We start from the raw sequence: 20,535 nt of genomic DNA, 5'->3' as shown, positions 1-20,535 counted from the left end.
CCGGTTCGGCTCACCCACTCCCACGAAAGCGCAATCCACGAAGAAAGCTCCGCTTGGTTCCTCATCGTTGCCTTCAAAATATCCTATAGTCCCGGTTCAGCCGAATTTCACCTCCCGGCATTAGCTTCGCAGCGCTAACGTGGGAGCCAACAGCGTACGTTTCGCCGCCTTCCTGGACAGCTAATGCTGCATCTGTGGTATGAGGCGGCCAACGTACGTGGTGGGAGGGAACGGGCGATTTTTCCTTTTGCACGACCGCAGAGCGCCCCGCCGGCCAGGTTATCCCGGGGCCAAGAGGCTGTCGGGCCAACGGCCGCCACCTCCCCAGATAACTGGAAAATTACAGCGTGTCCCTGCCAAGCCCTGGGACACGCTAGAAATTAAAAAATCCCCTGTGGAGTAAAAGCTGACGGTCACCTGGACAAGGATGAGGAAGGAAGTGAGCTTTCATGCGTGTGCGCTGCGTGTGCGCATTTGAATTTGACGAGAGGATGGGAGGAGAAAAATATGCACCAGTGAAGACGCTCACATTTATATTCATATTTATTCATTCACGTGAGCCTTTAGTCCAAGAGAACTCACTGCGTTAACCCGGGCGAACATGAGAACAACACGGGAGTTTGCTCAGGTCTACCGTGTGAAGCTAAGCAGCCAAGTATCTCACCTGGATCTTCCTCTTCTTCCTGCTCAGGCTTCCTGTCCAGTCGCTAAAGTGTCTCATGCGGCTCTTCAGGGAACTCTTTTTGGAAGGACCCTCCGGGCCGGGCCGGGCTTTTCGGCAGGGCAGAGTGTAGGACCCGTACTGCCGGACACCTGGGCACTCCTCCTCGGTGGGTACGTCCACGACGGAGGCAAAGGAAGCCCGGTGCCCAGTGCTAGGGACGTTCAGGAGTTGCGTCGACAGGTTACTTACTGCAGGGAAGGTGGCAGACATGGTGGGGTCCCTGTACAGCTCGGAGAAGGAGCCCGGGAAGGCGCCGTCACCAAACGCCCTTTTTTCTGTTGCCGGACCCAAGGAGCACGTGTTGTCTGGGTCGCTGAGCTCCATCCCAGTGCTCCAAGGCGAGTCGTACCAGGAGCCTTCCGAACTCAAGGAGCTACCCTTGCTGGTTCTGACGGTGGGGTCCGTCGGCGAGTCGTCGGGTGCCGAGGTGCGGCAACTGGGCGTCGACTCCACCGTGGGGGAGAACTTGAGCAGCTGTACCGGTCCGGCCGACTCGTCCGGAACCAGTCGGTTGTGGTTGGTGAACTCTACCCGCAGGGTGCCGTCCTTCTTGATGACCACCCTGGGGCTGCTCTTGTCCCTATCGGAGCTGTTGGAGGACGAGTCCTTCCCCAGGGATGGTCGACGGCCGTTCCAGGCGTGCCCGTTGAGCTCTCCGCTGGCCATCTTGACAGCAGTCCCCTGGCTCGGCGTACTATTGCCATAGTGGAAGCCGTTCTCCAACAACTGGTGTACGCCACCCGCTTGCCCAGATCTCTCCGGAGAGTGCGGCAGCGGCTTGCTGCCAGCGCCCACCTTGCCACCCTTACTGATGTAGTCATAGTGGCGGGGTACGTAAGGCTGGCCGCTCTTGTGCTGGGATATGCAGCCTCGCCCAGCGGCCCGGGACTTGTACCCCGGACCCCCAGCGCCACCCCTCCACCAGCTGTGAGGAGACAGGACCTCTTCCTTAGGCAAGCGGAACTTGAGCGAGCAGGGCTTCTGTTTCCTCGGTAGGATAAAACTGGTGCCCTTGGACCCCTGGATGCTGTACTGGCTCTCAGAATTGCCCATTCTGATCTAGAGAAGAAGAAAGAAAAAGAAAAAGAAAAATCTCGCACATGGTAACATCCTGCGGAAGACGGACGGTAGCGACTTCTTTCTCCCCGAGTTTCATCTCGAACATCAATTTATGCAAAATTTAATTCAAATCAGTCATGGGTCAGCATTAAACATCCATGAACTTTTAAATACCTTTTAAAGGGATGTTCTAAATTATGCAATTTCCAGTCATTAGCCCCCGGCTGATTCTAGCAGAATTTCAAGTGTTTCGGGGAGTTCCACGACCAAGTCTAAAAATAAGCAGCAAATGTAATCCATCTTTTTTTTTTTTCCCCCTTCAAGGCCAGGAGAAAATATCTGAGAAGTGAGAGCGAGACCTTGTCCTCTCAGGAGCAAAAAAAAACATTCGGCTCCGCTGCTCTTAACCGGAGGAACATTCCAGCTTCTTCTTAGTCCTTGCTTCATCCCCCAAAGGCCCTGCCACCCACCCCCGAGGCCCCGAGCCGACAACTCACCAACGTTAGCTTCAGTGCTCAGTGGAAACCCCAGCGGTCCGCATGGCCCTGTGAACGCACCTCCTCGTCCTCTTCTCTCAGACAGCAGTCCACCGCTCTCCGGCTCATCTGCGGAGAACACACAGCACGGCGGGTTTGCCTGATGCCGACGGAAAGAGGCGAAAGGAGCCGCAGATCCGGAGCGCTCGATCGGCTTGGCGCCATCTCCTAAGACGACGACAGGCCCCGACGTGGCGAAAGTCCATTTTTAACCGTTCCGGAACGGCGTAAGAAAAGGTTCGCCCTCCCAGGCCGAAACGGTCCTCGACCCCCCTCGAGTCTTTCCCTCCCGGGTCCTCGGAGGCCGCTTCGCCGCGCCGCTTACTTCAGCGCGAACTTCCGACGTTACCGCGGCTCGCCATCGTCACGCCTCTGCCGGACTCTCGCGGGATGTAAAAGCCTCTCTATTCCAGCTGCTGCCGCCTCCAGAATCAAAACCCTCATTATTCCCCACCCCCTTCAAAATATAAACATTACTTGCATTTTTCCGGCTCCGCGGCACTCGGCGACTCCTGCCCGTGCGGTTTGGGAACGTTTCTGAAAGCAGACTTCAGTTTGCCCCACTGTTTATTTTTAAACCCCGGAATTCCGCGCTATTCGCATTCTTGGGCCGCGCTGCCAAGTTCGGCCTCCGGCGAGCGCCAGAGGGAGCCGCGTCGAGGAAAACTTTCCCGAGGCCGACGGGGGGACGCGGCGGCCCGCGACCGGCACGCTTACGGCACGCGTGCGAGCGGACGCCACGCCGCCCCGCTGGGACAGATGGACAAGTAACACGCACAAGCAGGTTCTGTACTTGGGTTGGAGGCGCTCTGCAGAGCAGCGTGTCATACGGTGTGTGTGATGTTCAGCGTCAAGGCGTTTTAACACCGCATACAAATGGGGAGCTTCGAACCCAGAACCACAGCAAATATTCTTAGTGGCACCTTGTACTACATGAACCATTAAAAAAGGTATAGAGGGTCCGCTTGATTCCATATACGCTGGAAAACATACTAATACCAAGGCTTCTAATGCAAGTCTAATGCCACAGCGCAAAACTATATATCCTACTGAGATATGACCCAGTCAACAATAAAAAAAAAAAGAGAAGTTTTTGGATATACTTTTAAGATTTCAAACAAGTTATCCAAGCCCTACCCCCAAACCAGGGTACCGTGTAAAATCATAAGGGCCACCGATCACACTGTAGCGTGTAGAGCTCTGGAGAAACGCTTAAAAATGTCCTCTAGAGTGAACAAAACAAATGGAAAACGACCCTCCCGAAGAGCAAGGCGTAGTAAAGCATAAGGCACATGAAAATAAAGCCCATGGCTCTGACATGAACCGTCTGGTGGCGTCAAAAGCCCAGGTCCTTTCCTCATGCTCTCACCGATGAGATGAGCACACCTTCGAGTCACGTGACCTCCGGTCCACCACAGCGGAGGCCGACGAGAGGATTACGTACAGCTCTGTCGACACGCCACCCCTAGAGGTGGTGACAGGTGCCAGGGCAAGTCCGAGCAGCTTCCTTGCGGCCTCAAGTACGGGGTCAGGGAAAGGGAGAGCGAAGAAGGTGTGACAACACCCCCATCAGGTGTAAAGGGCCTCGACTGGGACACGATGGACCACCGGATCTGCGGAAAGCTGAAACCCAAGCTGTAACTCACCTCTCGTACCCGCCTCCTGACTATGATTAGCACTAAGGCGGGGATATAAGCGCTGAGGGTCAAAGTGAAACACGCCGGACGTGGTAAAAACGTTGTTACGGGGCCAGTTCCACGGGATCTTCGAGTCTTCCTGGCAACAGTTAGGACAAAAACGAACGGAGTGTTTACCTATGGTAAACATTCAGCACGTGTCCCTCTGGGGCATTGGAGGATGCCCTCCGCGGGGGCTCTGGTGTGCTGCGCTCTCCGATGGGCCGCGGTGCGAACACGTCCGCTTCTGCGCTCTTCTCCTGGAGCCTCACAGCGGAGGGGACCCTCGTTCCGCTTCCAGCACCCGATTTCCATGCACACACTAGTCTATCTACGCAGAGCGAGGGCCCCTCTCCCGAAAGACTCCCAGAACGCCTCGGGACCAGGTTGAGGACACATAGGTGGTATAAACGCTGTAAAGCGTCTCGTCGGAGGAGCTGTCTGCATCGCCGCCGTTTCTCCTTAAAAAAAAAAAGGCCCCTTCCTCCTGGGCTCCGCGTCTCGTCACCTTCCCGAGTGTCCCGATAATGACATAACGCTGTAACACGACTCGCTCTATTTTGGACAGGAGGAAGGGAGAGGGTTCGAACACATGACTGGAACACACAGCCAGTGTTGTCGCACACCGAGACGCCTGTTCACGTTAAGTGCTCTCACACGCGGGAAATTAGCAAGAACACTCACCGGACCTGCTACAGGGTGGGGGGTCGTATCTGTAAAAACAAAGCGCCGCATGTTTTAGCATACAGACCTCGGAAATACGTGACTTCAGGAGACACACCAAACCCCCCCCACATTCAAACCGCACCCCAGTGCTATGGAGTAATGACTTAACCAGAAAAGGACCACTGGGGAAAAAAAATAAAATAAATAATTAGCAATTACATGAGTGCCTGCACAGCTGTCCAACAGGCCACCCCCAGCGGGGGGCGTAGTGATCACAGCCATCATCATACACCTGAAGGACCCAGTCTGAATCCTGCTGATACCACAGTCCCCTTGACCAAGGTACTTGGTTTGATACAATAAAAATAACCCAACTGAATAAGTGAGTAAATCACAGTCACTAACTCTGTGTTCACACCAAACATTGTAAGTGAATGAGGAGAAAAGCCTCAGCTAAACATGTGAACGAGAAAACAAAGAGAGGCACGGAGGAAGCGTGTAAGAGACACGCGGCAACACAGGTCCGTTGCCATGCAATAAAAGCATCAGCAACCCCAACCCCCCACCATGGAGCATGGAGAACGAAGGCCCATCCGGGTGATCGTGAAGATGACAGTCTTGCCGTGTTCTTAGAGAGCCTCCTGGCCAAAACACTGCTCTCCAGCTGGAGCTCCAAAGGAAAGTGCACAGGGAAGGACGAGGAAACTCCCGAACCTTAAGTCGGAGGAAGACACCGGCACCCCTGCGAAGTTCACGTCTTACTTTTTACATTAATTCTGTTAATAGGAGGACTGAAAGGAGAGGCGGAAGAAAAAACCTCAACGCTTACCTCCATTGAGATCTTTAATCTACGCCGCGTTTCAAAGCCGCACGAGAAGAACCCGGTGCCGACTCGTCTCAAAGCAGATCCGCGGAGCTGGAATCTGTCTCTTAAAGAGACACGAACACACGGATACACTCAAACGCACGTTCCCACTCAGTCCCTCCTCCAGCTTCACCGCTCAGTGACTCCCGGTCCCTCCGGGTGCCGATCGGAGACGGACGGCAGCTGGAAAAAAGGAGCGGACAAAAGCGAAGCCTCCCAGTGCGGAGGTAGACCTTTGCGAGCACCACCCTCCGAGATCTCGGCGCCTCCCTGCTCTCCGGCAGCGGGACAGGCCCGCGGCGCTCACTTCGCCACACTCGACCCCCCCCCCGCCGAGATCTGGTCCGACGGGCGGCCGAAACACCAGAGCCCCGTTGGCGGAGCGCGCCGTCACTGGGGCTGCCGTTTGACCCCCGCATACCGCGCGCACCCCGGGAGCACTGAAAGGGAGGCGCCCGGAGAGGAGGGGGGCGGGTGACACGGGAGAGGGAGCGGGGCCGACGGAGACATGCTGCAGGAGAGAGAGCAGGAGAGAGGTGGCCTGCGTGCGTGTGCGTGCATGTGTGTGTGCGCATGTTTGCTCGCCAAAGGGCGAGCGCCGCGTTTCATTCGACAAGCTGATTAAGGTGTAAGAGATGGCGGGTGGGGGAGTTTACACACGTTCAGTGGAGTTAAGCCTCCTTGAATATATGTGACTTGGGCCGCCTGCCTTGTCTCGCGCACACGCACGTGCACGCGCAGCTCTCCAAGGCACATAGCTGCGGTTTGTCGGGGACTCCAGTGAAACCAGTCCGTTCCTACAGCGGGGAGGGATGCAGCCACAGCGGAGGACAGCAGGCTCCAGACAACACTGGAACTCATTTACCCCCTTCCGCCCCTCTCGTTCGTCCTCCGATTTTCGAGCAACGGCTGCCGGTAGGTTGGAGCCAGGATTAGAGGTCACAAAAGGAAAAGTGGAAGGGCTTCCATGGAAAACGCATTTAAAAATAACCCGGTTTCTCCAGCTAATGCCTTGTGCTGCTCCACCATTCCTCTAAAAAAAATTTTCAGAAAAAAAAAAAAAAAAATCAATAACGGAAACACGAAGAGAAAATACTACGATTTTCCCATGTTTCCCATCTTTGCGCTCAACAGAACGACGAAAGAGACCCGGCGCTGCCCGCAAAACAAGACTCTTCCGCTCCTCGCGAAACGTCAGAAAGCAGCCTGGAAAGAGCGACGAGTAAAACATCTCCACGTGATGCAGCGTCGCACGTCTCAAGCGGCACCAGGGGGCGTAGCGGTTAAACCGCCGCCTTCCAAACAAAGGAACTACATTCAATTCCCCGCTCCTGCTGTCGGACCCTCGATTAACATATTTACCCTAACACAGTTTAAAAGGATACGGTAAAAAAATTAAGTCGCTTAGTATAAAAAACCTCACACAGTCATTTTGGAAAAGCGTCCGCTAAAAGAATGACGAGAATAACGGTTCACGCCGCTCGGTTCCACCCCCAGGGTCGGAGCCGCCTCCGACAGAGGGAGCTCTCGCCAATCCGCACGCACCAGGGCAGCGGTGCTGAAGCCGCGCGTTTCAATCAGGCTTAACATTTTGGCCCATTCATAGAACATCCGATACGGGCGAGTTAGTTTAAGAAAAACAACAAGATATGACGATCGGATTATTTGCATCCCCAAGGCTACAGAGGCTCGATCATTAGGGCGTTGACCGTGCCCGGAGAAAGGCCTTGGATGAGCTTCGCGAGTCGCTAACTAACGTGGGTGGGGGGCGGCGGGCTCGGCTCTTCCCGGGGCCACCATCGTGCATATTCACCCCAGAGCAGGTGTCACGACACTCCATGGCCCACAATGCACCCTGGTCCTCATTAAGTTGCCAGTCCCCCCTAACCTCCCAGCGTCAACGGCCGCTCCAACGGGAGAATCGAATCAGTCCGTCATTTTCGCAACACAATCGCAGCCCTCGCCAAAGACTGGATCTTGGCGCGTCTCTAAACTTGACCCATCTGCCTGACAAGGTTATTTTTTTTACATGTAGCTGATGCTTTTCTCCAAAGCGACTTTCAATTATTTACCCATTTATGCAGCTGGGTAATTTTTACTGGAGCAATTTAAGGTAAGTACCTCGCTCAAGGGTACTACAGCTGGAGGTGGGATTCAAATGTGCAACCTTTGGGTCCAAAGCGGCTCCATCTACTACGTTACCAGCTGCCCGTTATTTCTAGTCCCCGATAAATGAGGGGTTATGAAGGTGACCCCAAGCCCCCGCCCTACCCCGCTCCCCTCGGTCCGAGGGGTCACCCTCTGCGGTCTTGCATTCCCGATCTTAACAAAACCCTCAAGCCTCTGAACACAATAGTCCATCCAAAAACCCACCACATGACTACAGAGACAATCTCAGAAAGGTCGACCCGATCCGCGAAGGCAAGCGAACTGTGCGCTTGGGATACTGCGAAGTGGGGCGGGGGGAACACGGTGGAGGCACAGTCGACCCCGGACCGTAACCATTAGTAAGACAGACGGTTCACACGCGGTTCTGCTACTGTTTTTTCCCCACCGGGGCTGTGACCGGATCGTTCCGATGGCGAGCGCCTATCTGGACGCGTCACCAGGGATGGGAAGGGGGCCGTCGTGTGGCACCGCCAAGTATTCCGAGCTGTAATCTCAAGGCAAACGAGGCGATGGATTGTTGAGAAGAGCTACGGGAACAAAGGGAGGGAGGAGCGAGACTGTCGGAATCCGGCCCCACCAGGAAAATGCCGGCTACGGGGGGTCACGGGTCAACCCTTTTGTTCCCGACAAATGAGCGCTCCTCCCGGTGCTCCTCCCGCGCCGTTTAAGAGCTTAGCGCCCGGACCGAGAAAAGGTAAAGCGGAGACGAGAATGGAAACGCAAAGCTATAAGCCCGCGAATCTCTAAGAGCCGCTCTCCGAAACGTCTCGGCGAAGACGGCGACCCGCAGACAGACCCGGGTTCCGAGCGTCAGTAGATCCAGCTGTCGACGCTCCGGCGATTCCACGCTCCGGAGTTCCTGTTGTTAGTGATAGAGTTCATACAAGTTTTCCAAATGAGTTATCGCGACAAAACATCTGCCTCTCCGCTGGTGGAAAAACACTGCTTTAAGACGATGCCGTGTTTAATCCACAGTGCGTGTGCGTGTGTGTGAGAGAGAGCAGGGAAAGAAAGATGTCAGAGAGGGCGTGAAGGGAAGCCACCCCATCTACACACCTGCAGGGCTGCCAATTAACACCCAGGCTAAGTGACCTGGCGCCGCGGTTCATCACCCCGCACAGCGTCACCCAGAAAACGCACATAGGGCCACAGCCGTTCTTTAATTAAACTCGCCCTTTGCCGCCAACGCGCGACATTAGATGCATTAGATTTGGTCCCCGACCTTAACTGGACCGAGCGCTGGTTCATAACTCGAAAAGTTTGCACGTGGAACGTGATGGAGAGCGGTCCTTGGTCTGCATCTCTTCATCCGCTGGAACTTGCGTTTACTGACCCGCGCGTCGTGTTGAGGAAACCATCCGACGAAAAAATATCACGTAAATGCGAGCGACCCGGGCAGATCCTCAGGGCGGGAGGGACAAGCGGGTGTTTTCGGGACGGGAACAGAGCAGCACACGGGACCGTCCCTCTCTCTCTCGCGTTCAGCAGCTTGTCCCCTCACCGTGGGCCGACAGCCCTTCCTGCTGGCGAGCCGGGATGCCTCTCGCACGGGTTCGAGCGTCGAGTCCCCCGTCAGGCACATTTATGACAGTGTAAATACGAAAGCCAAACGAGGAACCCTGGCCAAAGCTAGACCGGGGTGCTGGTGCTCACCTGTGGCTCCTCATCCCTCAGAGAAACGGCTGTTACTGAAAAGTTGGTAAGTTGGGGACCAACTATATGCTATTTTATTAGCCGAGACTTGTGTCCAGCGTGCGATTTAAATATTCTCTACTAGAGCTGTTTGAAGAGCATGTTGATAAGATGAGCGCTCATGTTCTAGCTGGCACGTTCGCACCGCTACGGTCCGATTACGACCTCAGTTGATAGCGCCAACAAGGACGGTTGGCTGTCGCGGCACGTTAGGGGGTCAGAAGCCGACCGGATGACCGACGCCCCGCTATGTGTTAAAGGAGGTGGCCGACGGACCGGGTTCATACGCGGGAGACGCGTTGCACGGCAAACCACGGGTTGCAGGAGCACACGGTGGACCCCAGAGGAAGACCCCTGCCTACCGACTCCCCTCCTAACAAGTGAAGTTGTTACACTGTGATGGCAGCTGGCTTGTAACCGCACTACTGGGGATTATCGGTGGGATCCCACCGCCATCCACCTCCGGGGGGGGCGTTGCAGGACATCAGCACCACTGCAATGGAAGAATGAGGCTGATAGAGCAAATAATACTGAGCTGAGATTTATACCAAATCTACTGGCTGCCATCTCTCAGTAAAGAAAAGTCATAGTGAGTGAGGGGGGGGGGGGGGGTCTGGGAACTGTGATCGGGGAGGAAGGAAATGAGTGCATACATGTTGCTCCAGCATGCTGCTTGTTTAAAAGGCACGGTTTGGCGGCGTACACCCCTGGTGAAAAGTGAATGGGTGGCATAGCGCCAGAAAGATATGAGAAGGGCAAGGAGGTGGGGGGGCGGGCGGCTTCCGTTGGACTTGACGTCTTTCATTTAACAGCACACTGGGGGGGGGGGGGGGGGGGGGGGGGGGTCTCACGCCCTCTTTTCTGTGCAAAAGGCCTTGTGCGTGCTAACACTGAGGTGTGGCTACACCTGCTGCATATAGCTGAAGTGTGTGTGCGTGTCCCCACATGGGGTAGGGGGCCTAGTGTACTCCTCCCAGCGAGGGTTCAGATGCAGGCGCAGAACCCTCTGACCCTGGGCCATCTGTCAATGCCAGGAAGGTTCATTAAGCCACGGATTCCTGAAGACCCCCGATGCCGTCATGCGATCGTCTCTTGGTCGCTTCCCAGGCTCCGGTCAGAACCAAGGCTTGGGCAGAGGCGCAGTCAGCCAGCGCATAGCGTCCCCAGCGCGTCATCCTCACACGCCAGTAAGGGAAGCGAACGGTTAGCGATCATTAATACCCGTTCAAAGCACGGCGCGCACAGGTACGAGCAGCAGCCGAGCACCGTAGCGCAGCCGCTGCACCGCAGGGGAGGTACGGTCCGCTCGCGCCGACCACCTGTCCCTCATCAACACCCAGTGCTGGTCGCAGAGGTCCGGAGTATATCCTGGCAGCGCAGGGGGTGAGGCAGGGTGCATCCTGGGAGGGAAACTATCGCGCACCACCCATGCCGACAGGTAATCTTCGGGCTTCGAGCTTCCGGAACGATGCAACATTTTCCGTGCAAAAAGCTGGTCAGTCTGGAAAGGTGCTCCGTGGGACGCATTCGGAACAGGACACTCGCACCGCGTACAACCCCCCGACCGCACGCGGACCAGGAAACGTGGAAATTCAACTTTTCCGGCAACCCACGCCATGCGCGTTTATAGCCTAGTGTAGTGGTTAGAGCTGCTGCCTTTGGGCCCAAAGGTTGCAGGTTCAGTTCCCACCTCCAGCTGTAATACCCTTGAGCAAGGTACTTACCCTAAACTGCTCCAGTAAAATTACCCAGCTGTGTAAATGGATAAATCACTGTAGGTACAGTAGGTACAACAGGTGGCAGCGGGATTCAAACCTACAGCCTTTAGGTCTACAGGCAGCGGCTCGAGCCCCACGCACTACCAAGCACCGCACGACACGAAGGGCCGTTGCCAACGATGCAAATGTGGAGATGTCCTTCTTGGAGACGCCCCGCGCCTGGACAGCGCCTCCGGACACTAGTCTCATTTGGCAGGGAAATCGGAGGAAGCCAACGCCGCCTCGGCGGGACGAACAGATGGAAGTGCAGAGAAAAGAAAATCGTGTGTACAAAAAAAAAAAGTGTGAAAAATGAGCTGAAACGTGCGAGCGTGTGAGCGAGAAGCACAAGTTTACAGTCAAGGAATTTGTGCTCGTCTGTGGTTTGGTGTAAAGAGACGCTGGTGGCGGGAGCCGCACGGGAGGGGGAAACGGAGCTTGGCGACGAGCGGCGTCACCGAGGGCTTTGATTAAGAGGGTGGCGGCGTTGGGGGGTGCGGACACTGCGGCGCCGCACCAAACTGCAGCTCAGGGACAACCTCGCCGAGATGGGGATCCTGTCGGCGTGTCGGATCAGAGAGTCAAAAGAACGCACCCCATCGCCCGCGCCAAAGCGTGCCCCTGAAACGCAGGCACGCAAAACTCAGGTCCGCCAGCAGGGTAATTTACTGCAATATTGTGACTGGGACTCAATCTAGCAACCTTCAGGTCAGGAAGACATTTCCTCAACTGCTTTTACTCCTTCATTTATTTTTATCAACAGTTAAAAGTCAAATTGTAACCATTTGCATATTAATAATAAACTACTTTGATAGTCTAATTAATAGGGTGAAAAGGAAAATCTGCAAAATAAGAATCCACGGTGCTGACACATATAGTTTGAGGTATTTATCATGTAAAACGGTGGTGAAAAGCAGGTGCAGCTGAAAGCTGCGCTCCTCTCCCTTTGGAGAACCCTGCCGGTCCAACGGGGTCAGGCGAGGTCAAGCCGTACATGTATGGAAGGACAAGGGGGCATTCTCTCTGCAGCTCCGCTCCCGAAATGGCAGGGACCCCGGAGTCGGCGGCCTGCTCCGTCCTCCCTCCACCCCCAGGGCTGACCCCACCCCCACCCCGAACAAAACGAGCTCTGTCCTCCCTCCACCCAGGGGAGGAAACAACCGGCCTGGCGGCGGCGGCTCACGTCCACCATCTCCGCGTTCCGCTGTCAAGCCCCGACGGAGGGACCCCCGACACCCTGCTCCTCCACCCTTTCCCGACACGCTCTTCATCTGCTGCTCATCGCTTCCGTTCGGTCGTAAGCTTTTCTTCCAGGAAAATAAAACTCCAAGAGGAATTCGATTCCATAAGTACGGCTCGCGACGAGGCCGGGAGATCCCGCCGCTACGCCCGCCTACGGTTTGCGTGTCCTACAAGCACCGGCCGCTCCCCAGAAAGCGTATTAGCACGAACTCATTAACCGGGACGGGCGACACGCTACAGGTCAGAGGGCCCTGCGAAACGAGCGCATCAAAGGGGGGAGGGGGAGGCGACTCGCAGCAACGAGCAAGTAAACGGGGCCAGAGGTGCCTAGAGCGGCTGCGCGGTGACTCGGAAGCGCTCGGGGTAATTCTACACGCTTTACCGTAGCGGCCGGACAGGGCGGACGGCAGAAGCCGCTCCTCCGAACGTCTCCACGTGGTTTTACTTGACCGGCGAACGACAGCCAGCGCGTCGGTCGCTTTGCGAATCCATGCCGGGTTACTGACCGGGAGCAAAACACGGTGGGATTGTAAAGTTCCCCTCTCCTACACTCAAGAGTGACACTAGAGCTGCCTGAAAAGAAAAAAAAAAACTATACTATACAGAAAATATAACGGTACCAATAAAAACCATTCGCTTTATTAGCACAGTATCCATCATGGGGACAAGAACGGTTGGCACGATGGCCTACAGAGCCATTACTCTTTGCACCGCGATCGAATTTGCTCGGGAGGACGGCGCGACGAACGTCACCGCACGGCGGTTTCCAGCGCAGCTCCGCTCCGCCGGGCGCCGAACCGCAGAGGAGCCGCTCTCCTCCCGGACGGACGCGTCACTCTGCCGGAAGCCCTGCCAAGCTGCTTGGGGCCACTTCGAGAGGCAATTCGCAATCAGTGGCAGACGCTGGTGGGGGGAGGGGCACAATGTCTGTGTGTGGAGGGGGGCATTATCAGTGGTTTCGCAAAAGGAACAATGTAGTTGTATCTCCAGTACAAAATCCACCCAATGTAGGCTTTCTGTGGTCCAGAGTCTATCCTCGCCCCACGCGGTGTGCGGCAGGGTACAACCGGGAGAGCTCGCAGACACGCAGGCCGATTTACATTTGCATGTATTTATTTAGGAGACACTTTTATCCAAAGCAACTTCCAATGAACTCTATTGTAGTGTTATGAGCCCACCCACCTTATTCACCGCGGTGACTTACACTGCTAGATACATTACTTACACTGGGTGACTCATCCATACATCAGTGGAACACACACACTCTTTCCGTCACTCACACACTACGGGGTGAACCTGAACAGCATGTCTTTGGACTGTGGGAGGAAACCAGAGCACCTGGAGGAAACCCATGCAGACACGGGGAGAACAAGCAAACTCCACACAGAGTGAGCGGAGATCAAACCCATGTCCTCTCGCACCACCCAGGCACTGTGAGACAGCAACGCTACTCGCCCTGCCACCGTGCCGCCCAGTAGCGATTTAGCATCACTACTTCACCCGAGACGCACCTTTGGATTGTGGGAGGAAACCAGAGCACCCGGAGGAAACCCACGGAGAACACGCAAACCCCCAGCCAAGCAGTCCGAGCCCTGTTCGCTGCACCATTACGGCGACCCCTCGCGTAAATCCATTCTGAATTAGGAAGGCTGAGCAAGCGCCACTCGGCTCAGGAGGGGGAACCTCGCGCCCGTCGACACGTTCGCCCTTCAGGGCAAAGCGAGCGCACCTCAGCCCCGCCGGACAGTACGCCCATTCACACGACCGCAGCGCTCCACGTCAGTCAGCGCGCGGGGTGTTCGCATTCAGTCGCCGCTTTTTTTCCTGCGACAGGCTATAATTAAATGCAAAAAAAAGAAAGACAAACAGGACAGTTAAGGTTTCCTGCCCCTCACATGGTGCGCAGCGTGACCGAGTTCGAGGACGATTACCGAAGCAATAGCGACAAACAAACGGATAGGACAAAACGCAAACGCGGGTGACCGAGGAAATCCGGGCGAGCAGAAAAGGAGGGACTTGCACTTTCGCCGTAGCTTCGACGACGGATATCGGGAACGTAATTTGTGTGGGAAAATCGCAGTGCCCGGGGGCGCTGGGGAGACGCGGCGCCGATGCCCCCCGCAGAGCTCCCGCACCACAGGGGTTTGCGGGCACCGGGCGGCAACGCGGTTAGCGTGGCGCTACTTCCACATGTGGTCCCATCCACACCCCCTCCCCGCCCTTTAGATACAAACGGGGACACGCTCTGCAGAGCAGCTATCGCTTGCAGTTGTCTCGGGCAGCGCAGGAAATGCAACCCCCACCTCCAAACCCGATGGCGCATCTGGTCCGGCCAACAAAGAGGGCCTGTTGAGGGCTGGGGAAGGAGGAGCGGGGAGGAGGGCCGTCAGGACGGGTCCCCCAAGGGTACGGCACGTCCGCGCATCCACGACGGCAGCGGAGGGGGCGGCGCCTCGGGGCGCGGTGCCGCAGCTGTGCCGACACTCAAATCGGCGGATCCACGGGACGGCGCCGACAGCATTCCTCTCTTAAAGCGACACGCCACCGATTCTGCATTTGAGTCCACGGGAAGGGAGCAGAACGCGTTACCCTCAGCCAGGACACGGTCGCTACTCTTTAGCTGCCGTGTTTTGAAAACAGAGTACCGGGGATAGCGCGAATCCACCTGGGCAACGCCTGTGTGGGGACAAGCTGGACAGGAGAGTGGAAGCATTTACATGTATTTATTTAGTAGATGTGTTTCTCCAAAAAAGCAACTTCCAATGAAGTCTATGCAGTGTTACCAGCCCACACGCCTCATTCACCACGGTGACTTACACTGCTAGATACACTACTTACACTGGGTCACTCATCCACGCATCAGTGGAACACACACACACTCTCTCTTTCACTCACACGCTATGGGTGAACCTGAACAGCAGGTGTTTGGACTGTGGGAGGAAACCAGAGCACCTGGAGGAGGCAAAGCAACACACGTCTCCCATATCGCTGGGAAGTGCGGCAGAAGAGCTAGGGAGAACAGGGCGCCCCGTTTCCTGATCAGACTTGTAACGTAAATCCCTCGTAAACCCCTTGTGAATTAAAACTATTTTCCAGCAAGCGAACTCGCACTTTTCACAGGCGATGCATCGACGTTGCAGCAGCTGGTGCCTCTGACTAACCCAGGTGGTTTCCTCAGACATCGTCGGTAAGACATGGTAAAACCTGGCGTTTGTGCCGCTCCTGCGGGTCCCGTGGAAGGCGAAGCTGATCCGCCGCCCACACTTTACCCCTGGGATTACAAACCGCAGCGCCCTTTCATTTCAAAGGTTACGCATCAGCCGTACACAAAATTGCTGGAAGTCAATTTAACCGCTTAACAATCGAGCTGAAGGTTACACAAAAGCTGCCTTGTAACTGCGAGGGACAAATTGCAGCTTCCAGGTGCCCTGCCCAGCAGCCACAGCGAACTGCTCTCCGCGTTCAGCAAGATTCTTCTACAAAGAGCGACCGGGCCCAGCAATCCCATCCGTCATGGTCACCCGCTCTTAAATGACCTCTTTCCAGGACGTTTCTGGTTTCCCACGTTCGCAGAGAAAAGGCGGATCGCTTCCGGGGACAAGACAACCAAGCAACCAACCAATCACCGTCAACGCTCGCTCGTTTCAAGCAGGGTCGCGGCGACCCGGAGCCTATCCCAGGAACACAGAGCGCAAGACTGGAGGGGGGAACACCCTGGACGGGACTCCAGCCCATCGCGAGGCACCCCAAGCGGGACTCGAACCCGAACCCGGACCCACCACACGGTGGGCACCGGCCAAACCCGCTGCGCAACCACATCCCCCCAGGTACAATACACCGCTGCTCAAAAGTATGTGAACCCCATGCGTTCCTTGCCCTTACCACAAAATGCTTATTTAATGAGAAGCGGTCTTCCTCATCTGACAGTAAGTGTGTGTGTGTGTGTGTGTGTGTGTGTGTGTGTGTGTGTGTGTGTGTGTAATGACCACTTCCATGTTGCTTTAGCAGAAATCGTGCGTGTAGTAGAAACACGCGAGTAGTGCAGGTGCAAAAATAAGCGAAGCCCAAGCCGCACTGGATAAACCAACCAGGTAAATGGAATCAGGTGTGTAAATCATAAATCTGTTTATATATTTTAAGATCCAAAACTGAGATTTAAATAAGTTTATTTTAATATTTTATACAAGAATACGACCATCCCCACGGGGGTCACACACTTCCAAGCAGCCCTGTATTTCAGCGTTTATCTGCGTCTACAACCGTCCTACCCCGACTGGAGCAAGATGTTCGAATTACCTGCAGGCATGCGGTTTGAAAGGGTCCCCTCACGCTCCCGTCTCTTGGCTCGTCCTCGAGATGACGACAGTCCGGGATTTATGGGAACTCGTCACTTCTCTCCACCTCCCATCGACACCTGCAACCGAGGAAAAAAGAAAGGAGAAACGAATCACGCAAAAGTCGTAGGAATCCGTTTGGGGTTCTTGTCCGAAAGGTCAAAGTGCAGGTGCGCAAGTCGTCGGCATCGTCATCGGGACGGGGTCGCGGATGGACAAGAGTGACGTCACGACGGAGCACCGGAAAACCACTCCCGTCACGCGGTCGCCGTCGAACGGCTTCGGCTGCGAGCGTTTGAGCCGCCTTCCACCGGACACCCACAGTCTTGGTCTTACCTTCCAATTAAATTAAACGAGAGGACCCGCGTGCTACGCGCTGTTCAAGAAGCGTGAAATGACATCACGTCACATTCGATTCTCGTTTCAGGCTTCAACAACGATCTGGACGGTGTCGCGAGTCTGAGCCGTGTAAACAGGAACTGCCAGTCTTTTTTATCTGTGCGGATTTCCTCCGGAGCAATAAGCCATGAAGATGGTATCGCCCCAGGATCAGATCTCCCTCAGCACCTTTCACTACATATAGTTATGACCTGTAAAAGTAAAGAAACTATGGTATCAGGGGCTGCAAGCTGTCTTACTGAAGACAAGAGAATCGCTGCGTTCCGATTTCGCACAACTCCATGCATGAGAAAATACACACACACACACACACACACAGTCTAAAACTGCTTGTCCCGTGCGGAGTCGCGGGGGAACCGGAACGTAACCCGGCAACACAGGGAGCAAGGCTGGACAGGGAGAGGACGCACCCAGGACGGGACGCCAGTCCATTGCAAGGCACCCCAAGCGGGATTCGAACCCCAGACCCACCGGAGAGCAGGACCCGGTCAAACCCACTGCACCACCGTGCCCCCCTGAAAATGCAAAGAAATTAATTTCTTTAAAATATGTTGAAATAAGAGAACATAACACATTCCACTGCAGTTATAAAGGGCGCGCTGCCTCTTTAAAAATTGTACCCATCCATTTATCCATTATCAATAACTACTTGTGCAGTGCAGGGTCCCTGTTTCAGAGCCTAACCAGGAAACACAGGATGTGAGGAGGGTTACAACCTGGACAGGAGGCCACTCCAACACAGGGCGCTCGCACACTGATACACACACTCGTTACAGAGGCAGTTTTGGACTCGCCAACTCACCTGAAACCTCATGTTTCAATGGGAGGAAAAAGGAGCAACCAGAGGAAACCCACACAAACTCCACACATGGTCCTGGATTCAAGCTCATTTCCAAAACCACAGCAAAGAGTTACGATACACCAGAGCTACCCACTGTGCCACCGCGCAGCCCTTTTTTAAAACTCACCCGCTATCCTTAACTGCTTATCCAAAATCAGGGTGATGACAGTCTGGAGCCTATCCCCGAAGCACACGAGAATGCAAGGTAGACCAGTCCATGTCAGGGTGGCTACATGCAGGACTTCACACACCGAGAAGGAACCAATTAACCTGAGACACACACGAAACTCCACACACACACACCATGCTGAAGCCAAACCCATAACCAAGCAGCTCGTGTGCTGCAAGGCAGCAGTGCCCCCCCACCTCTGTGAAACTCTGGCACTAAATCTAATGAGAAACCCCACATTAACCGGCAGGAGGAAGGACTGTTATTGTCCTGATTGGATGTGAACTGCACCCAAGTATGAGGGTCAGGGGTCAGGGTAAACACACTAATGGACACACACACACACACACCCTCCTGACATGGTCCATCGCTCAAGATAACGTGGCTTCGAGACTTGATGGTCAGTCATTCCTGCTCTCGCCACGTGTGCCCCTGCGGAGACTCGAGGTTCCAGTCCACGATGGGTGCGGTGAGCCGACAGCACGGGTCTTAAGATCGGTGCCGCTGCAAAGAAAAGTCCTGCTCAGGCTGACTGACACACACACACACACACACACACACACACACACACGCAGCTCACCTGGCAGCAACATGTGGACACACACTGCCTCCCACCTTCATGTTAAAACAACCACAGAACACATCACTTTTACCCGACACGGTGCCTTACACTGATCTACCCATTTATACAGCTGGGTACTTTTTTCTCTGAAGTAGGGTAAGTACCTTGCTCAAGGGTATAACAGCAGGAGCTGCGAGTTGAACCCACGACCTCTGTCACCAGAAACACTGGCTCAAATCACAGGACCCTTTGAAGCAGCTTACAATGATTTACCCATTTATGGAGCTGGGCAATTTTTACTCTATCGCTTCAAAGTAAGTACTTTGATCAAGGCACCCCAGAAGAGGTGGGATTCAAACCGAGATCCTTTGAGCGCAAGACGGCAGCGCTAACCACTAGACGAGCGGCTACTCTGCAGCAGGCCGGGAGTTGGCTGCGATGCGCGCAGCGAGAGGACCAGAGCCACGCGTCCCCTACATAGCACTTCACAGCCGGCTTACCGCGGTAAACGTATTGCCTTCCACCACGCAGCACTACATTACAACTGGATACGAAAGACGGGGCGGTCAAAACAGCTCGGGCCGGGGAGCACTTCTGGGTCTGTGCGACGTAAAAGTCCATAATTACCTCATTACTGGGAAGGAGGGGTCGCATCGGGGTCGCAGTAACAGCAGACAATTAGGCTCATTCTGCTTCCAGGCACTGAAAACATCTCACGCTGCATAACAGGTCCATGATCTTGCAAGAGAACGGAAACGCAGCAGTTATAGTGTAACGATGGTGGTGACGGCGCAATACCGCGTTGCACACGCACTGCTCGGCACAAGAAGCAGCGCGGTGCAACGCATCCTCAATTTATTAGCGGGTGGGTACGGAGCAAAGCCGTCGCCAGGAATAAAACCTCCTCCGACTGCATCGATCTCAAGGGATCGCAGGGAACCCTTACTGCAGTTTACACTGCTCTTTTCACCTTATATTTTGCACACTTTGGATAGAGCGGGATTATTTTTGGCCCACGGTAACCTTTATTAGTATTTATTTCTTCATTCCACTGACACTTTACAAAGGAGCCTGCAATGTTATTCGCACACTTAACTGCTAATAAATAATTACTAGGGCGGCACGGCGGCACAGCGAGTTGCGCTGCTGCCTCAGAGCGCCTGGGTGGTGCGAGAGGACGTGGGTTTGATCCCCGCTCGGTCTGTGTGGAGTTTGCATGTTCTCCCCATGTCTGCGAGGGTTTCCTCTGGGTGCTCTGGTTTCCTCCCACAGTCCAAAGACACGCTGTTCAGGTTCCCCGTAGTGTGTGCGAGTGACACAGTGTGTTCCACTGATGCATGGATGAGTAACCCCTTGTAAGTAGTGTAAGTCACCGCGGTGAATAAGGTGTGTGGGCTAGTAACACTACATAGTATCCAATGTAAGTCACTTTGGAGAAAAGCGTCTGCTAAGTGAATAAATGTAAATGTACTAGCAAGTCAAATTTAGCCATTTAGTCGTTTTTCTTGTATCAATTCAGGGTAAGAACTTTGAGTTAATGTACTACGGCAACAGCAGGATCCAGGCTTGAGGAGAGTGACTGTAGGGCAAGAGCACTAACAACTACGCCACCTGCTGCCCAGAAGTGAGTGTTGCGCTGAATAACTGCCTACAGGTAGTGGACACTGAGAAATGACCTGACCTCCTACCTTCTAGTGCTGGTGTGTAAAGTGTCTCTACGCTGCTCTCTCACACACACACACACACACACACACACACACACACACACACCTCAAACAGTTCCTGGATATTCATCATAATATCTAAGAGCTCACTGGGGAATCTCAACACCAGTTGCCACATTT

General features: G+C 54.7%; 1 protein-coding gene across 5 annotated transcripts in view; it reads right to left on the bottom strand.

Annotated features, from left to right (window-relative positions):
* The window catches only part of tiam2a (TIAM Rac1 associated GEF 2a), a 61,339-nt gene that overhangs the window by 32,909 nt on the left and 7,895 nt on the right, over positions 1-20,535 (bottom strand). For 2 of the 5 annotated variants that reach the window (XM_029258240.1, XM_029258242.1), the window contains exons 2-4: positions 16,683-16,800; positions 2,281-2,388; positions 665-1,783 (exon numbers count right to left, since the gene is read on the bottom strand). In XM_029258240.1, coding sequence (XP_029114073.1) covers positions 665-1,777 — 1,113 coding nt within the window. In that variant the 5' untranslated portion in view covers positions 1,778-1,783; positions 2,281-2,388; positions 16,683-16,800. Of the gene's footprint in view, positions 1-14; positions 212-664; positions 1,784-2,280; positions 2,389-5,490; positions 5,753-16,682; positions 16,801-20,535 lie in introns of those variants that run through there. The other 3 variants (XM_029258245.1, XM_029258246.1, XM_029258241.1) reach the window with 2 other exon arrangements.

The sequence above is a fragment of the Scleropages formosus genome, chromosome 15 (genome assembly GCF_900964775.1).
Source record: "Scleropages formosus chromosome 15, fSclFor1.1, whole genome shotgun sequence".
In the NCBI taxonomy this organism is placed as follows: domain Eukaryota; kingdom Metazoa; phylum Chordata; class Actinopteri; order Osteoglossiformes; family Osteoglossidae; genus Scleropages; species Scleropages formosus.
Note: the sequence above shows the minus strand (reverse complement) of the source record. Positions and strands in the feature narration are given on the sequence as shown.